At 55.3% G+C, this 17440-nt stretch overlaps 1 protein-coding gene across 1 annotated transcript; it reads right to left on the reverse strand.

Moving 5' to 3' along the window:
* Positions 1-173: 173 nt before the first annotated feature.
* On the reverse strand, positions 174-16801 carry HSD11B2 (hydroxysteroid 11-beta dehydrogenase 2). Its single transcript, XM_014880752.2, has 5 exons — positions 16510-16801; positions 2374-2586; positions 1915-2100; positions 1183-1320; positions 174-718 (listed from the first exon to the last, which is right to left on the reverse strand). The coding sequence occupies exons 1-5, from the start codon at positions 16799-16801 to the stop codon at positions 357-359; spliced, it is 1191 nt and encodes a 396-aa protein (XP_014736238.1). The 3' UTR covers positions 174-356.
* Between the last annotated feature and the right edge of the window lie 639 nt (positions 16802-17440).

Here is a 17440-nt window from a genome sequence, read left to right on the forward strand (position 1 = left end):
GGTCCCAGCCCTGACCCAGCCAAGAGGGATGGAGACAAACAGCTCTGAGAGCAGTAAGGAAGGTGGTGGGTAGCTAAAGAGGTGCATCCCAGCCTGTGGTGCAGAGCTGCTGAGTCAGGCAGGGATGGGCCTCTTGGAGGGTGCACGGTTAGAAAAAATACAAAACCAAGGTCTCTAGAAAACGTTGATTCTTGCACAATAGAAAATAGATCTACCTGATTTCGGAAAGAAATTTGGTTTTTAACGTCTAGTGCTGATTTCCCCCACGGTGCAGGAGGGCAGTGCCTTTGGCTTTGCACACGCTCAGAGGCTGGTGTGCCTGGAAAGCCCGGGAGAAGGCCAAGTGCAGGCCGAGGTCAGGCCTTCTTCACATCATTGTGGTGTTCTCGCCGCAGCGCTCGGGGCAGCTTGGGGTTGATGAAGAATCCTTTCAAGAACAAGTCTCGGACAAAATAGGGCAGGTAGCGGTGTATGAAATACATGATCCCAAGGCCCTGCCCTGGGTAGTAGCGCACGGCTGGGTTGGCAGCCAGAAGCCCCTCTGTGATGCTGTTCACTACTGCACTGAGGTCCTCCACTGCCACCTTCATGAACTGGATGAACTGCTGGTTGATCTCCTCCACATAGTCCTCGCCATAGGCCTGCAAGAGGTCCTGGGGCAGACTGGCCAACAGCTGCTGCTTCTGCAGGTTCCAGAAGGCAGCGTCACATGTCGTCCCTGCAAGGAAACAGTCCCTGTGAGCTGCGTGGGCCCCCCCCACTCCAGCCCCCCTGCCATGGGTGCCAGCAGCCCCAGTCACCTTCCACGTTGCTGAGACCCTGGCAAAGATTGCCGTGAGGGAAGAACAGTAGTAGCACCATAGTGGCTCTTGGTAGCCTGAGACTGGACCAGGGGGCTTGGACCCTGCCTGCAGTGGGAGTGCCACTACCATAAATGTGACTGAGCTACTTTGACCAGCCCTAGTGGTATGGGACCTGCTGGCAGGACTTTATCCTGATGCTGTTTCTAATCCTCCAGAGCCCAACGGCCACAGGATAGCCACTGTCCCCATATGGCTGAAGATGCTCAGAAGCTGCATGCTTGCACCACCAACTGCTCATTCCATTGCTCCATCTTCTGCCTCCCTGGGATACCTGTCCTTTGCCCACAGGCACAGATGGAGCAGGCACTGGCCCTCTTACCTGTTTTGTAGTAGCCGGGCAGGATGAGACTGACTTTGATGCCCCAGGGCTGGAGCTCACTGCGGAAGGTGTCCATGAGCAGGCTGAGGGCTGCCTTTGAGGCCCCGTAGGCTGCCAGGCAGGGGAAGGGCATGTCACCTGCCATGAGTGAAAGAATGAGTGAGCCAGTGCTCCAGCAGGGACAGGGGAGCAAGGGGGAAGGGCAGGGCTTGTGTAGGGCTGTGTTCCTGGCCCCTGCTCAAGGAAATGGCTTAGGGTTTGTTTTGCTGAGAAAACAACTGACATTAGCTTCAAATTAACGTTTTAATGGGGGAGAAAAATGATGAGGGAAGAGAAAATTGATTTTACTCCCTGTCCAGCTAAAGCTTGGGATTGTCATCCCCAGTGGAGGATTAATGTGTTTTAATGGGCAAAAAAAGGGCAGGGAAAGGAAGCTGGTTTTCCCACCCTGGCCAGGGCTGTCATCCCCAATGGAGGCACATGGTAGCTGGGCTTGGGTTGCCCATGCTACCTTTTACCAGGCTGACTGTCCCCAGCCCCCATGTCTCCCCATGTCTTGGTGGCTGCTGTGGGGTTCAGCAATGCTCCCAGCACATCCTAGAGTTCCTGGTGCCAGTTGGCTGAGAAAGTTGGCGTGCCTGGGGAGTGGGAACTGCACCACACCATAGGGATGCTCAAGCTGTGCCTAGGGTGAGGGTGCCAGGGATGCCACACTGGAGTATGGCTGCTCACCTGCAGGGCTGCTCACGGTGACAATGCGGCCGCCAGCAGAGCGGAGCAGGGGCAGCAGCCCCTTGGTGAGCTCCAGGGAGCCAAAGAAGTTCACCTCCATGCAGGCACGGAACTTGCCCAGTGGCGAGAGCTCAGCGTCAGCGATGGTGTCATTGAACCCAGCGTTGTTCACCAAGCCCCAGAGTCCTGTGGGAATGGGGTGCTTGAAGAGGTGACCTAAATGGGGAATCCCCACCCTGGGATTCCCAGCCGCTCCCCAGGCTGATGGGGGTCATGCAAGGGAATTATGGGGTGCTCCAGGACAAGAAGAAAGCTTGGCAAAGGGTGTTGGCACAGGTGCCTGCAGGGATGCAGCCCCCTGTGGGGACACATGGAGGTTTGGCACTGCCATGCTGGCTGCAGGCTGAGGTTCCAGGGAGTTTTGTGGGGTCCTGTGGGGTTGCCAAAGGTGGCTCTTACCTGCGCTGTTGGTGTGGGCCTGGATGTGCTGCAGGACACGCTGGATGTCCTCCGTCTTGGTCAGGTCCATCTGCAGCAGCGTCAGCCTCGATGAGCAGCTCCGGCGCAGCTCCTGGGCACCAGGACTCTGCAGGTCCAGCACGCTGGCAAACACCCGAAAGCCCATGATGTCCAAGTGCCGGGCTGTTGCCTGCCCAAAGCCCGAGTCACATCCTGAAAGAGACCGGAAGAGCCTTGCAGTGGCCAGTGACAGCCACTGTCTGTCCCCAGCCTCCAAAGATCCCCTAGCTCTGCCTCTTTATCACCAGGAACCAACCCCAGGAACCAAACATCCACCCCAGCATCAGTTTCCCTTGCCTGAGGACCACCTCGGCTCCACACTCTTTGTAGCTCCTGACTCACCAGGATGTGACCTTGCCCTAGGGCATTCGCAGGTCAAGGAGCTGCTGTTTACTCTCGTGCTGTTTACTCTGTCTTTCTGGAGGAAGAAAACACTCCCTTTATCTACAACCCCATCGCCCCGAGCACCTCCCTGATTTAAGGTGCAGGTAAACCCGCAGGTACCAGTTACACATCGGAACAGCCCAGAGCCTCGCTGCGTGCGGGGCCATCAACCCTCAAAATAGCCTCTAAGAGCTCTATCAAGCACCATTCAGAGCTGGTAAAAGGCTCGGTGGAAGACTTGCCGAATGCTTTTTGCCTCCCAGAAAGTGGTCAAGAAGCAGGGGACCTCCTAGCCTGGCTGTGGCATGAGGAAATTGAAAAGGGTGAGAGAGAAAAAAGGATTCAGATCTGCTCCTGCTACCCTGCATACTTCAAGGGAGCATCCAAACGGGATGGACCACGTAGGAGTGTATTGGTGCTCCGTGCCTGGTCCTAGCCTCATCTCCATCTCGGCTCAAACAGGGGCACCACAGGTGACACTGTCACCTGCAAAGCCACCATCGGGGTGGCTGGGGGACAGCCTGGGCGGGAGCTGGCTGTTGCAGAGTGGTGACAAGGCCAATGGCCAGGGTGGAGCGGCCAGGATGCAAACAAACAGCAGCAGCAAGGTACAGGCTGTTCCCGTGGCCGATGGCAGCACTGATAGCTCGGGGAGTCTGTGCCATAACCGCTGCCCAGTCATATTAACCATTAACAGAGGAGTGCTGCAGGGGCAGCCCCACGGCCCTGCACCCTCCTGCCCATCACCTTTGGGTGCTCCTGAGGACATCCCTGAAAATGGATCCTGTGTGGCACCTGGAGCCACCCCAGGATGGACACAACAGTGGCCCTGGGGACTGTCACCCCATGAGATTCAGCACCCCTCCACTAGCCTTTGCAGGATGGGGGGGTGGGCACAGGGACTGGCTGCCTCACTCTTCCATACCCCCAGGCTGGGGGTACAGCTCTTGAGGTACCAGCTAAGCTTCAGTTCAGCATCTCTATCCCTGGTCCCCAGCTCAGTTTTACTCTATTGCTGCGTCAGAAATCTATAATTAAACCCCTGGCCAGAGGCCAGAGTGATAACACAGCCCGGAGGTGCTCAGGTAGCAGCAAGGGGCTGCAGGGACCTCCCTTTCTCACACAACAACCAACACTCATTATGGATGTTTGCCAAGTTGGCTCAGCATCACCCCAGCATTATTCCTGGCATTGCCCCAGCATCACCCCCAGCACCCTGGTCTGCAGGGCATGCTGAAGGTGCTGCCGACACAGCACATCCACCTCTCTCCTCCCAAGAAGCAGTGCATGCTGCCAGCAGACAAACAGATAAGGTGCATTTCACCTTTCCAAGCAGTGCAGGAGAAAACTGCAATAAAGATAAGGTTTAAAAATAAAAGTGCTCGTGGCCAAAGCCTCACCGTGACACAGCTGACAGGAGGGTTACCTGCACTGCTCCCATGCAGCCAGCAAGAAAAGCTTCCAGTCCAAACATGAAGCTTCCTATCACCACATAACTCTCAAAACCCCGGGAAACATCCCAAAAAACAGAGCAAGGTTTGCCGGCTTCTTCTTATGGGCAAGTCTGGCAAGGAGGGAGCAAACACAGCCACATGCTGTCTAAGTCAGGCAGGGTTTGTTTTGCCTTAGAGGAGCAAGGCAGTCAGAGGGTTTGTTTCGGAAGTTCTAATTTATTCACACACATACAAAAAAAAAAAAAAAAAAAAAAAAGAACAAACTCCTGGGAGGCTGGCGGGAGGCCCAGGGCCAGGAGGGCGAGGATGCACTGGTGTTATTTAAGGTCTCTGCCGCTGCTCAACTTCCCATCCGCTGTGCTCAGGCAAGGCCAAGAGTACAAGGAGGGACAATGAACCCCCTGGGCCCATAACACGTGGCCCCAAAGCATGGCAGCTTGCCCAGGGCCATGTTCACTCCCCATGGCCACCAGCACATGAACTGCTGGCCACGCTGGAGCTGGCGCAGGAGCCATTGCCGCTGGCCCGGCCCCGCCGGGAGCGCTGGAGCCGTCCAGTCTGTGCAGCCCCAGCAAGGCTGGCGCTGGGCTCGCCGCCCTCCCAGGATGCTGCATCACGAGGAGATGCCGGCGCCAGTTCCCCCCGCCCCAGCTCCCAGCTTGCCAGCTGGTTTCACAGTCGTGCTGGAGGGAGGGACACAGTCAGATCAAGAACAGGAGCCCAGCATTGGGAGCGCAGCAGAGGAGACCAGGTACCTTGAAGCCCCCCATCGCATCCCCACGGACCCTGGGCCAGCAGATAAAGGCTTTTGCTGCAGCAGGAGCAGAGTAAAGCCCGAGTCCAGGCTGCAAAATCCAACAGCCCTCCACAGGCTCAACAAGCCGGGACAAACTCCTGTGCCAGGGGCCGGATGGTCGTTTTCCAGAGCGGCAGGTCAGCAGCAATTCCTGAGGACTTTGCAGAAGCTCCAGACACTTCAGCAGCTCCCCAAAGAGTGAGAGATGCAAGCCTCCACTACAATTTTGGCATGACGAGCCCCAACTTTACCTATCTTGAGCAAGCAAAAAGGTTTGGCCTCCAGCATTGTCGTAAGGGATGCCCTCCCACCCACTCGGGGAGGGCAAAGAGGACTGACCCTACAGCATCTTGCATCCATTGTGCAGAGTTGCTCCTCACCAGTGACAGCAGAGCCACCGTTGGGGCGGAGCTGTGCCAGCTGGGCAGCTCCCAGCCAGCCTGCACCGCTCAAGCTTCCTCGCTGCCAGGAGCCAGCTGAAGCTGCAGTCCCGGTTTGGTGTGGACACATTTCTTTCAGGTGAGTCAGGCATGGCACACGCTGACATTTTGCTGTCTCAGGTATTCACCCTGCTCTCCTGTACCAGCGCCAAGGCCACCACACACAGACATGCTCCAAATTAGTGCTTCAGGGTCAATAACACGGCTGCGACTCGGGAGCTGCTGAACCACAGCCATGTGCATGCTCCTGGCCCCACTGCTGGCACGGTACATGATGGAGGGCTGGTGGCACAGGTCTGCACTGCTCACCCCAACACAACCTAGGAGTGATTTCCCTTCCGAAGCTGTGAGTCCTCATCCGTGAGCTGTGCAGCCTCATTCTGGAACTGTGGAACTGCAAGCTGGGCATCTTAAGCCCTCAGCTACAAGCCAAGCATCTTCATCCCCAAGCCACGAGCTGTGAATCCTCATCCCTGAGCCATAAACTGAGCACCCTTATCCCCAAACCACAAGTTGTGCATCCTCATGACCTCTGCATCCTCATCCCTGAACCACGCACAACAGGTGAGGACCAACAAAAACCTAAGCAGTGAGAAACACAGCTTGGCTGAAGAATTCCCATGTGGCTGCAAAACTGCCCAGAGCCTGGTGGGTACAGCAGCAGCTCCCTGGATCTGGTCCCTCCACAGCCACCCTAGCATGGAAGCTGAAGAGGGGTTGCCCCAGGGCTGAGCACCCTTGTGATGGACCAGCTCTCCCACAGTCACCTTAGGAGCACCCTAGTAGCCCCAGGCCCCCAGCAGTGAGGCAGCTGGAGGCACCCCTTGAGGATGCTCCATCTTCCACCGACAGGGAGCTTGCCAGTGAGTTGGGCACTCAGAAGTACGTCACCTCCTCTGCCTCCGTCAGCTCTGCAGGCCCTTGTCTGGGTGTCCCCTGCTGCTCCCCAAATCCCAAGACATCAATCCCACCTCCCCAAAGAGCTTTACTGCTGTGTGTCCCACCACCCTGTTCAAGAGGCCTCACCAAGATGGAGCTGTCACCAGGCTCAAGGACACCATCAACAGGGGGAGCTGGGGCGTCAAGGCCAAATGGATTAACATGCTGAGCCACTTGTTTCTATAGGCTCAAGCTCAAACCCTGCCTGGGATGCCAAGTTAACATGGCCTTCTGGCTCTGACAGAATTCACTGACAGAATTCACTGCCACCATGGATCCAGCTTCTCCAGGCATGGTATGGGATTTATCTGGGCAGCACTGAGGGAGGCTCAGCTGGGTACCTGAGCAGGCATTGATCCCAACTCAGCTGTTTGTCTCAGCTCCATCCTGGGACTGCGGGCAACTCATGAATGTGGAAGCATAACACAAGATGGCACCAACTGGACATGGTGCCATCAGAGGGGATGGCAGTCCCCCAGAGGAACTCAGGGAGGGGGTCCTTGCACAGTGCAGGTCCAGGTGGGATAAAATGCCCAGCACAGTCCTGCGTGGGCAGGGCAAGGCCCTGTGGCCAACACCTTCTGGATGCTGCACACATTGGGAGCCAGGAGTGATAAAGGGGTGATGTCAGCCCTGGGCAAGAGGGAACAAATTCTTGGCAGGGCATAGAAGAGGGAGAGGAAGGCAGGAACACCTGTCCCCACGGCAGCTGGACTGCCACAGCCATGTGCCAGCCCTGGCTTCCCCAGCCAGCCATCAGCCACCTTCTGCCCACACCCAAGGTACTGCTGGGGGAGTAGGGCTGGGAAGGGGCACCCACAGTCCCCAACTCATCCAGTGTCATCACTGTCCACAGGAAACACCACCCCAGCCAGTGGCTTGCATGGCATGCCATGTCCCTACGCCCCATGGGAGCAGCCCTCATGCCCAGGCACAGGCAGATGGGGCTGGGGTGGCAGCAGCCCTGGTGATGCTCCTGCAGGTCCTTAGCACTGAGGTTCAGGAAGCCACAAGCCTAATTAAATTAAATTAAAGCCAGAAGATACCTTTAGGGATGACCCAAATCCCATCCCCAAATCCCTGATGAGTGGATAATGCAGGAGCCCCCCACCCAAACAGCCTGGGTGGGCATCCCTGCAAAGCTTCAGCCTCCTTCCTGAGCAGGACCTGAGCCAAGGGGGGCACACACTGCCCCTGCTCCCCTAGGACCACCCCCCTGCGTGACACAATCGGCACAGGCAGCTGGAGGGAGATGGCTCCCACAGCCAGGATAGACACATCCCTCCAACAGATCCTATGGGTCAGAGCAGGAGTCAGACAAACCCTCAGTCCCACAGGGAGACCCATGACAGAAGGCAGAGCTCGGAATGCCCATGGCAGCAGGTACATGGGTGACCTACCCCTCCCTGTGCCGGGGACAATAGCCAGATGGTATGAATTACAATGGATTAGCCAAGTGGGGCCCCACAGTCATCACCTCCACCCGGCAAGTTATCTCCCACTTAACAAAGGGAAGGGAGGAAATCTGATTTTCTGCCTAGACAACATACGCTATCAGGCAGAGATGACGAACAGCCTCCAGGCCAGTGTGAATGCACCCACAGCTTTTGGATTAAAAGCCATTTCTCACGAGCTTTACTGGTGCATCCGTACTGGGGACTCAATGGCACAAAACCAGCTAGGCAATAAAAAAAAACAACAACAAAAAAGTGTCAGAGGCCAAAGCTCTCCCCATCACTAAAAGCCATCCTGATGCCTTATCCCCCATCAAAGCTGCGAGCAGCAGGTGCTGGCTGCTTGCCACTGCTGGGGCTAATGAACACAGGAGTTTGTTAGTGCCCTGGGACAGCAGGACAGGGATAAGCCCTGCTGCCCCCTGCAATGCAAGGCCAGTGCCTAGTGGGATGCTCAAAGGGGCTGGGACCCAGGAATTAACCCAGCCCTGGCATGGCAATGATGCTGCTGCCGGTGAACAGTGACCTGGGCTCACAAGCTGACGGGGTGGGGCGTGAGGGGAGGAAGTGCCACCTCCAGCATCGCTGCAACACTTCGCAGAAAGAGAGCACAGGAATTTCCTAGAAGCAGCTGCTCACCGCACCCCGGCTGGATGGCATCTTCCGGCAGCTGCTGTTTCCACCGAGGGGAGATCCTCTCCCCAAAAGGAGCAGTGAGACTCTCACAGTCAAGAATCTGATCTTCCAGCAGGCAGGGATAAGTGAGAGAAGACAGCAGCACAGACATCACCTGGCACAGGCTGTACATCAGAGCTAACCTGGGATGCATGGATGGCTCTCCAAGAAGAGGAAGTTGTTAAGAGCTGTGGCCATAGCCAGGTTAATCACCTTCAAAGGGAACATGGTGAACTGGGAACATGTAGCTGAGAAGCCTCAAAAGCTATCCATCAGGAAGAGCTGTCACTGGAAAGGACACCCATGGCCCAGAGACAACTCAGCCATATCACTCAAGATCAGAGCCAGTGGCAAGCTGGCACTGGTAACACATCCACCTGGGCTCTTGGAAAGGGAGAGGCTGGATAGGAACCAGGCTGAGAAGCCAGAAAGCTCCATCAGCTATGTCTGGAATGTGACACTGAAGATGCTCCTGGGGAATAAGGTGGTGGCAATAAAGCCAAGGCTGGGGCACCTGCTGCTGGGCACCTCTAGTCTGCAAAAGGGCTCTCCAGCGACTCCTAGCAGGCTGGATAACCACCAGCCAAGCCCCATATCCATCCCTCCTGTGTGCTAACAAGCAAGAAGAAGCATCAAGTCATGCCTAAGGTCTGCTAGAGGCAGGACTAACCCACCCACAGGCAGCTGAAAGGAAGAACAGCTTTTCTACATATACCACCATGAGCCAGGGACATCTCAGGGAAGGTGTTTCTAGTCAGGACAGCAAAGCACCACAGCCATGGCATGACCAGGAGAACCTCTAACCATGTAGTGGGACAGGTCAACCATGGGAGAGCTTTGAAGTGCCACCCAGACAGCACTGTGGGCAAGTCACAAGTGATGCCAGCAGGGATAAAGCCATGCTGGGACAGTGCTGACCAAAGCAGCAGGTCAGAGCAAGCCCAGGGGATCACCATGTTAAGCATCTCAGAGTTTGCAGCACACCAGTAAGGCTATGGCAGTTTCAGTGGAGCACTGCCAGTTCAGGGGTATTTTGCTGATTGAGATATTTCTTTGCTTGTAAGGTGCCATCTCATCACTCTCCTTGTCACAAGAGTAAACTCCCACCACATGCCACAATCCCAAGCAAGCAGAAGAAGTGGTGCAAGCCTTGCCCATTCCCACATCTTGATGGTCTCTACAGCTGCATCAACTATTTTCTTTTGCAGCTTCCAGATCCATGTGAAGCGGGGGACTTCATTTTTTTTAGGAACAGAGCAAAACACTTGAGCAAACACCAACTGAGCTTCTGCCAAGACAGCTTTTGAAATACACTGAGCTGTTTAAGCCCCCGGGCTCAAAGCTGTGCCTCATGAGGACCTTGAGCCACCTGCCCTTTCCATACACACTTCAAGTTATCCCCTCTTTACTCTTCACCTGCAGCTCTCACCAGCTCTTCAGAGTAAGAGTTTGATGTTTAATGTACTTAGGCGCATTTTCCCCAACATGCATGAAGGTGGCCCTCCAGGCTAATGTGCTTGGACAGCATTGTGCTGACCCCAGCAATGCCAGGGCAGCATCCACACATACCCTTCAGCTTAGGCAGAGCCCAGCATAATAGCTGAAAGGGGGAGAGAATTAATGCTGGGATGGCTGCACACCCCAGGTTGGAGCTTATCCCCACCTGGTAACCAGGATCCTAGAGAGGAACAAACGTTGGTCACAATGGGTTACTCATAGCAGGATGGTGAGGCCCTGGTAACCCAGAGAAGCTACAGCTGCCCCATCCCTTGAAGTGTTCAAGGCCAGGTAGGATGTGGCTTGGAGCAACCTGGTCTAGTAGAAGGTGTCCCTGCCCATGGTAGAAATCTTCTTGAAATCTTTTCCAACCCAAACCACTCAGAGCTTCCATGATTCTGAGAGGCCAGACTTTCAAAGCTGCCAAAGAAGACATCAGGGCAGGTACCTGAGCTTTCCAGCCCATCCCTTCCCTCTGTTCCCAGCCTGCCTGGGAATCACTCACCATCTGGCTCCACGGGATCAACCACCCAGCAAGAGGAAGTGCTGCTGCAAAGCCTGTAAAGCCAAAAACTGCTTTTCAAGATTACAGCCTTAGAGCCAGCAAATCCCAGGACAGTGCCATGTGTGACAGGGAAGCCAGCTCCCAAGGGGGAAGCTGATAAAGCTCAGAGGCTGGCAGCTCTCCAGGGGAGAAGGAAGCAGAAGTGATACGTTGCACATGCAAGCACATACAAGCCAAGACAGAAGAATGGGAGATGGTGGATATACCACAGACACTGAGGGGAGCAGGGAAGGAGGTAACAGGCACATGCTGGGGAGGTTAAAAATAAAAAGGTCCTAAATTATACGAGTAGTAACACACTGACAGCATGAGGGCAGTTTTGCCACCTTACTATCGAAAATTTATGCATTTTCCATCTTATTATAGAACAGTTATGTTGGACGGGACTTTACAGGGTCATCCATTTCCAACACCCCTGCCGTGGGCAGGGACACCTTCCACTAGCCCAGATTGCTCCAAGCCCCATCCCCTTGGCCTTGGAGGCTGCACAGCAGTACCTCAGATCTGACATGACAGGAGGGACATCAGGAGATAAAGAGGTACAAAAGCCCCACAGCCTTTCCTCCTGGGGAAAAAACCCCTCCATCTGGACTTTTAAACCAGCATTGAAAGAAGACTATGGGGAGAAGGCAAAGATTTGGTGGAAACACCTTGAAGAGCCCCTTCAAACAAAACCCTGGCTGGGCAAGTCCACCAACCCTGTGCTGTGCTCCCAGTAGTAAAAGCTCTTCTGTAACCAGATCCTGGCTTGAGGGGAGCTAGACTCAACAGTGGGTAACCCAATCCCAGACCTCATTAAAAATGTGCTGCTCATTGGACTAGAGGGCAGCAACTGCCTACACTTCTCTCCTTCCGAAAGCATCCGTTCCCATCTGACAATCTCATTTCAGCAGGGAAGTCTTTGCTTTGTTGCTCTCATGTCCCCACATAACCCCGAGGTTAATCAAGCCAGCTTGGGTTTCTCTACCAACTCCAGTCTCCCACAGTATGAAACCTCAATGTGTTTTTCCTCCTAATTAGCTGTGCTCATCATTTTTGGTTAACGGTGCTAAAAACTCCCACCTCAACAGGTCTGTGTCATTAGTAGGCTTCAAAAGTGCTTATTTTATAGATAAGTGAGAAAAAACTGAGCATATCTATCCACATGCCTGCAGTGAACAGGGGTAGGTATCTATTTCTGAAGAAACCTCACGTGGGAAAGAAGAATCCTAAATCCATGGAGGGCTGCTGACAAAGCGGGGGGAGAGCTTCAGCTCTGCAGATAGAGGCAGAAAAAGCACTTTTCTTGCTCTGTTCCCAAAAGCCAGCAGCAAACCCTGTAACTAGAGGTAAACGTTGCAATTTTTTTACTTCAAGTATACCAGGAATTGCTTGTACACAAGGGCTGGAGTTTGGGTATTTGATTTTTATCCTGTTCCACCCCTCAGCTTGGAGGCACCAGCTGCCTCTGCTGTTAATTTTTAATAGATTTTGGAAAAATCAGAGCAACTTCAGGGAATAAGCTGATTTTCAGCTTTCACTTATAGAATCACAGAATGGTTTGGTTTGGCAGGGATCTGATCAACTGCACTTGGTCTGGGGAAAGATCCCAGGTGCCTCTGAGCTAGATCACTGTTTCCAGAAGCAGAGTGGAAGTCACCTATGCACAAAAGCATTTCTCACGGCAAGCCTCAGCACCAAACACGGGCTGTGAGTGTGCTGTGCAGGTGCTCCAGCCACGCTGTGGTGCAGAGATGCCCATCCCAGAGCCAGCCCTGAATCCTTGACCCCAACATTTCTCAGTCACCTTGTTTAACTGGAAAATAGATCTAAGGCAACACTGAAGTCCAGACAGAAGCAGCGCTGCTTTTTTACCACAGAAAGTGATTTACCTTCGTGGCAGAAAGCAAGAGCCCCAACATCTGGATTGAATCACTCAGCCCTGCTGCAGCCAGCAGATGCTTCAACATCTGTGAAGTCCATGGGAAACACTGGAGGACTGCAAGTTGCAAAGCCTCTGTTAACCTTGAGCATGATCTGAAGCTCTGGCCCATTTCAGATTGTTAATGGGGCATGCAATTGTAACAAGAATGCTTCACCAGGAAAACCACATTTTTCCTGCAGCCAGGAAGAAGAGAGGAGGACAGGACAGGTTTGGGCAGCCTGACCTATCAACCAATTTTGCTCACAGATGATTTGTTGGAAGACAGACAAATCTGCAGGTGCTCCTAGCTTCCTTCATAGGCTGCACCAAGGATACAAGAGACCCAAAATGCTTCTCTCAGGCAGCCATCTTGATATTTGGGGTTGGTGAAGAGCTAATTCAGGTACCACTATTCTAGACAGAACAACAATTTACTATTTTCAACTTTTCATCCAAGCTGAAGCATATGAATCAATACCTTGTAACACAACTCCTGTCCTCCCTCTGCTTTGGCAGAGCAGGCAGGCAGCCTCTATGGGCTAGTTCGCATTTGGTGCTTTCCAAGGATCTGCAGTAAATTGGGCAATTGGCTACTGGCCAAAGAACCACCCCACACAGTCACATATGGCAGAGCTACACAACAACAAGAGGCTTCTCCAGCTGCTCAGTGGAGCCCCAGGATGATCCTGGCCATCCCTCCACCACCTCCACACACCCAGTTGTGTTGGATGGTTTGAATAGACTCACTGAATTCCACAGGCATCTCCTAAGACCACAGGAATCAAAGGATGGTCTAAGTTCATGTCTAAACTGACCCAGACCAAGCCCAACCTTGCACAAAGCACTGCCAGCCTGAATCTGGAGAGGCCAAGAAGTGGCAGCTCATCACTTCCCTCCAAGACTGCTCTCACAGACCATCACCCCTGCCCAGGCTCCAGAGGCTGGACTGCTTTTTGTATCAATTCCCAGTGGGAAGGAGTATGGGATATAATAGCCCCCCCTCTTTGCTCACACAGCTCTAAGGAGTCTAGTGACCCTAAGAACACCCAGCAGTGCCTTTTCACATTTGGGAAGGGGGATGCACACACAAACCAGCCGTTTGATGTTCAGAGCAAGCAGCTCTCAGTGAACCATTGGCATCACTGACCCACAGGTGCCAGCCAGCAGCACCAGCACCCTGGACTTCTCTGTCACACACTGTGGTGAGGGATGCCAGGTACTGGCTGCCTTGCAGCTTCCCAGTGCTGATCAGGCTCTGGTCAGGCAGCTGCCCATACCAACCCTGCCCACACTGCAGGTATGTTGGGGTCCCTGTGTTTTCCAAGTGTGGCCAAAGCCTGTGCCAGGTATGGGCTCACCTTTAAGGCAGGGGCAGGCTCAGGACAGCAAACCAAGGGAGGCATGGAGATAGCTGCTGTCTCCCTCCCAGCCCAGGCCAAGCAGCTGATCTCTGCTCCCCTCCTCATCCCCACCATCCTCCTGGGGCTGACCTCTCCCAGCCCCTGGCTGCACAGGAGGGCATTCTCCTCCTCCCTGAAAACAGCTGTTACATCCCCTAGGAAGACAAGATTAACGCTTTCCTCACCCTCTGCCCCCAGCCAGGCTGCATCCACTGGAGTCATGCTCCTGGAGAAGCTGGACCTTTGGGATACAGAACAAAAGCCCCAAGGTCACAGACCCAGACAAACACAGCACTACAGGGACTAGTGACCACTTACTTTGCTAGCCCAGGGGATGCATCATGGGAAAGCACAGCATCCCTTGCTCCCCTCTAGCAGCAGGCAGCTGCCCATCCCTGCTCTAGCCAAACCCCGGTCCCACGTGCAACAGTCAAAATGCAAACCTGCAACAGATGGGAAACGCCACAACTTTCCAGTCCCTGCTGCTACCACAGGGTCAGGAGCTTTGCTCTGCAGCAGCTCTACAGCTGCTCTGCTATTTTCCCACTGAGCTGCACAGTTAGTTTTCCTTCAATCCCTCCCATAACTAAGTTTTATTTAGCCAGTGATGTCCGGACCAGCACATGGGGCTGGAGCATCACATGCAGAGCTCAACTTAGGGTTGTTCCCGGGAAGAGTGGGCAGCTGAAAGAGCTGAAACTCATCATCTGGGAGATAGAACAGCACTGCAGCCACCTTAACTTGCCCCAGTTAAGCATCACTGAACCTGATGCACGATTAAGACAGCGGCCAAGGTGTGTTACAAGGAAATGATGCCCAAAGATTTTTAGTCTGAGACCTACACTGCTCCATAGGGAGGGGACTTTGTGCCATTTCTCAGTTGATCTACAAGGTCCAGCACAACACATAGCATAGCAGAAGTTCTGTCCTTGACCTCACATCTTCACTGAGGCCCAGCATTGATAGTCATCCATGCCCATACTGCTCACTCTGCCAGGCTTTGCTTCCCATTGGCAAGAGGAGGAGGGTCAGGCTGCCTTTCTGCCAGGGTTGATCCTTCCCAGCAGCTCCCACAGGACATACAGCAGCTACTCAGTACCTAGTTGCCTAGAATTAATCCGTAAAAGAATCAGGCTAATTACTATGCAAATACTCAAGTGAGGGATGCCATCCCCAGCAGAACAGACCTTGCATCTGCCCCTTGGCAGGCACTTGCCAGAGCAGCAGTACGGAAACACCGATCCCACACCGCGGGCTGCACCTCGAACCTGTAAAACCACAAAGTATTTACAGCCAAGAGCAAACACTTCAGAGCTGCAGAGGTGCCACCTCAACGCACTGGGGCAAGAACACCTTGTTCCAGTCACTGACTCACTAATTATACAGGCAATGCCAGAGAGCCAGGGCTGCCAGAGCCAGTGTGCCACAGGGCACCTGTGAGTGCATGGCTGTCAGGCATCCTCCCCAGGCAGCCCTACCCTGCTGCAGCTTTGACCTTCACTCAGTTGAATCATTCATTCGTCCACTGCCTTGCTCCTCTGATCTTCCTCCTCCAGAGAGGATTCCCTGTGCTTCCCACTGGCACCACAGAACTCTTCTAGCTGGAAGGGGGACCAGGTCTTGCCTTAATTTTCTAGGAAACAAGCAAACTGCCTTCTCCAGCTTCAGCACCTCCAACTCCAGCCCAGACATCCCTACCAGGATGCAGGCTCCTGTCCTTGGGAGCACTACCAAGGTCATGCCCAGAAGTTTCCCTCCCCTCTGCATCCATGTGGAGCCAGCAGCACCTTCTAGGCACACCTGGAGCAAAAACCACCCCAGCTCCAGCACTTCCTCCTCATCCCTCCACTACTATTGCCTCACAGCAAAGCACTGCTCAACCTGGGCTCTAATCCTCCTGTTCCACTGCCAGGAGGAAGGAGTGAGAAACCATGTATATACCAAGATATCCCAAAGAGCTTCAGCCTGCAAGCCAGAGCTGGGAGCACAGCACATTCTCTAAGGAGCTCAGGACCAGGCAGCCCAAAGGGAAGGCAGGCAGCAGCTGGGGCAGCATTTCCCAAGGACATCCACACAGTGGAAAACCTTGTCACCAGCAGCTCCCTGGATGGAGCTCTGGATGAAGCAGTGATGCTCGGTGCTGAGTAGCCGACTCTGTTGAAGCCCCTAGAGATGCTATGAGAGCCTTTCTAAGAACAAGTACAACTCCAGAGGGGAGGAAGGGAAGGAGAGGGAAGCCCTTGGGCCAGCCGATGGGATCCCAAGACAGCACTTCGGCTCTGCCCCATCTAATCTCGGGGCTTCCAGAGGAAGCAGCTCTCGGCATCGTGCTGCAACTAGTGGTCAACACTCGAGGGGCCAATACAACTCCCTGCTTCGCGGGGCAGATACAGCCTGGCCGGTTCTGCTTGGACGTGGAAGAGGATGAGGGATGCGCTGGCAGCCGTGGTTGGTCCCCAGCGGGACCCCACTGACAGCAGCGTCCTGGTGCCTGCGGGACACCCCACTCCGCTCCCCGCCGAGCCCAGGCGGTGCCGTCGGGGCGTCGAGGCCGTGTCCCCGCACTCACCTGTGACAAGGACGGCTCTGCCCGCCACCGGCAGCAGCCCGCGGGGCGCCGCCCGCCACAGCAGCAGCCCGGCGGCTGCGGCCAGGGCCAGCCCCAGGGGCAGCGGCAGCCAGGCGCGGCACAGGCTCTGCAGCGCGGCCAGCAGCGCCAGCGGCAGCACCAGCCCCCGGCCCAGCGGCGGCCCCAGCCCCCGGCCCGGCCCCGGCGCCCGCCGCGCCGCCCGCAGCGCCAGGCTGCCGGCCAGCGCCGCCCACAGCGCGCCGTGCGCCCAGCGCTCCAGCCCCGGCTCCATCCCGGTCCCGATCCCGGGCCCGGCACGGCCCCGCCGCTGCCGCTCGCCCGCCCCGCCGCGCCCGTTTATACCCGCCCGGCGGGGGAGCGGGGCGGGGCGGGACCGGCCGCCGCCAATGGGAGACGGGCGGGACGGGAGCGCCGGGGCACCGGGAGCCGCCGGGGCACGGAGAGCAGCACCGGCAGCGGCGGCCGGGGAGGGGGAAAGGCAGAGCACCTTGGTACCCTCGGCTCGGCTCGGCTCGGCTCGGCACTGCACGGCTTGGCGCGGTACTGCGCGGCACGACTTGGGACATCGTGCTGCCTGGGTAGGCACGGCACGGCTCGGCTCGGCTCGGCACGGTTTGGTTTGGCTCAGTCCTGCTCAGGATATTGTGCTGCCTAGGTAGGTGCATTCAGTGTTGCTTAGTGTGGCATGGCTCGGCTCAGCTCAGCTCAGCTAGGGGCATGATACCACCCAAGTAGATTCAGCCCAGCGCTGCTTGGGGCATTTTGCCAGCTCATCTTGGGTCAGCACAGTTCAGCTCAGCTCAGCCCTGCTCAGGACATTTTGCTACCTAAGTAGACACAATTCAGCTTGGTCCAGCTTGGCACAGCTCAGCTCAGGACACCATGCCACCTCAATATGCACAGACGTGAC

This window comes from Sturnus vulgaris, chromosome 12 (assembly GCF_052056855.1).
Source record: "Sturnus vulgaris isolate bStuVul1 chromosome 12, bStuVul1.hap1, whole genome shotgun sequence".
Lineage (NCBI taxonomy): Eukaryota > Metazoa > Chordata > Aves > Passeriformes > Sturnidae > Sturnus > Sturnus vulgaris.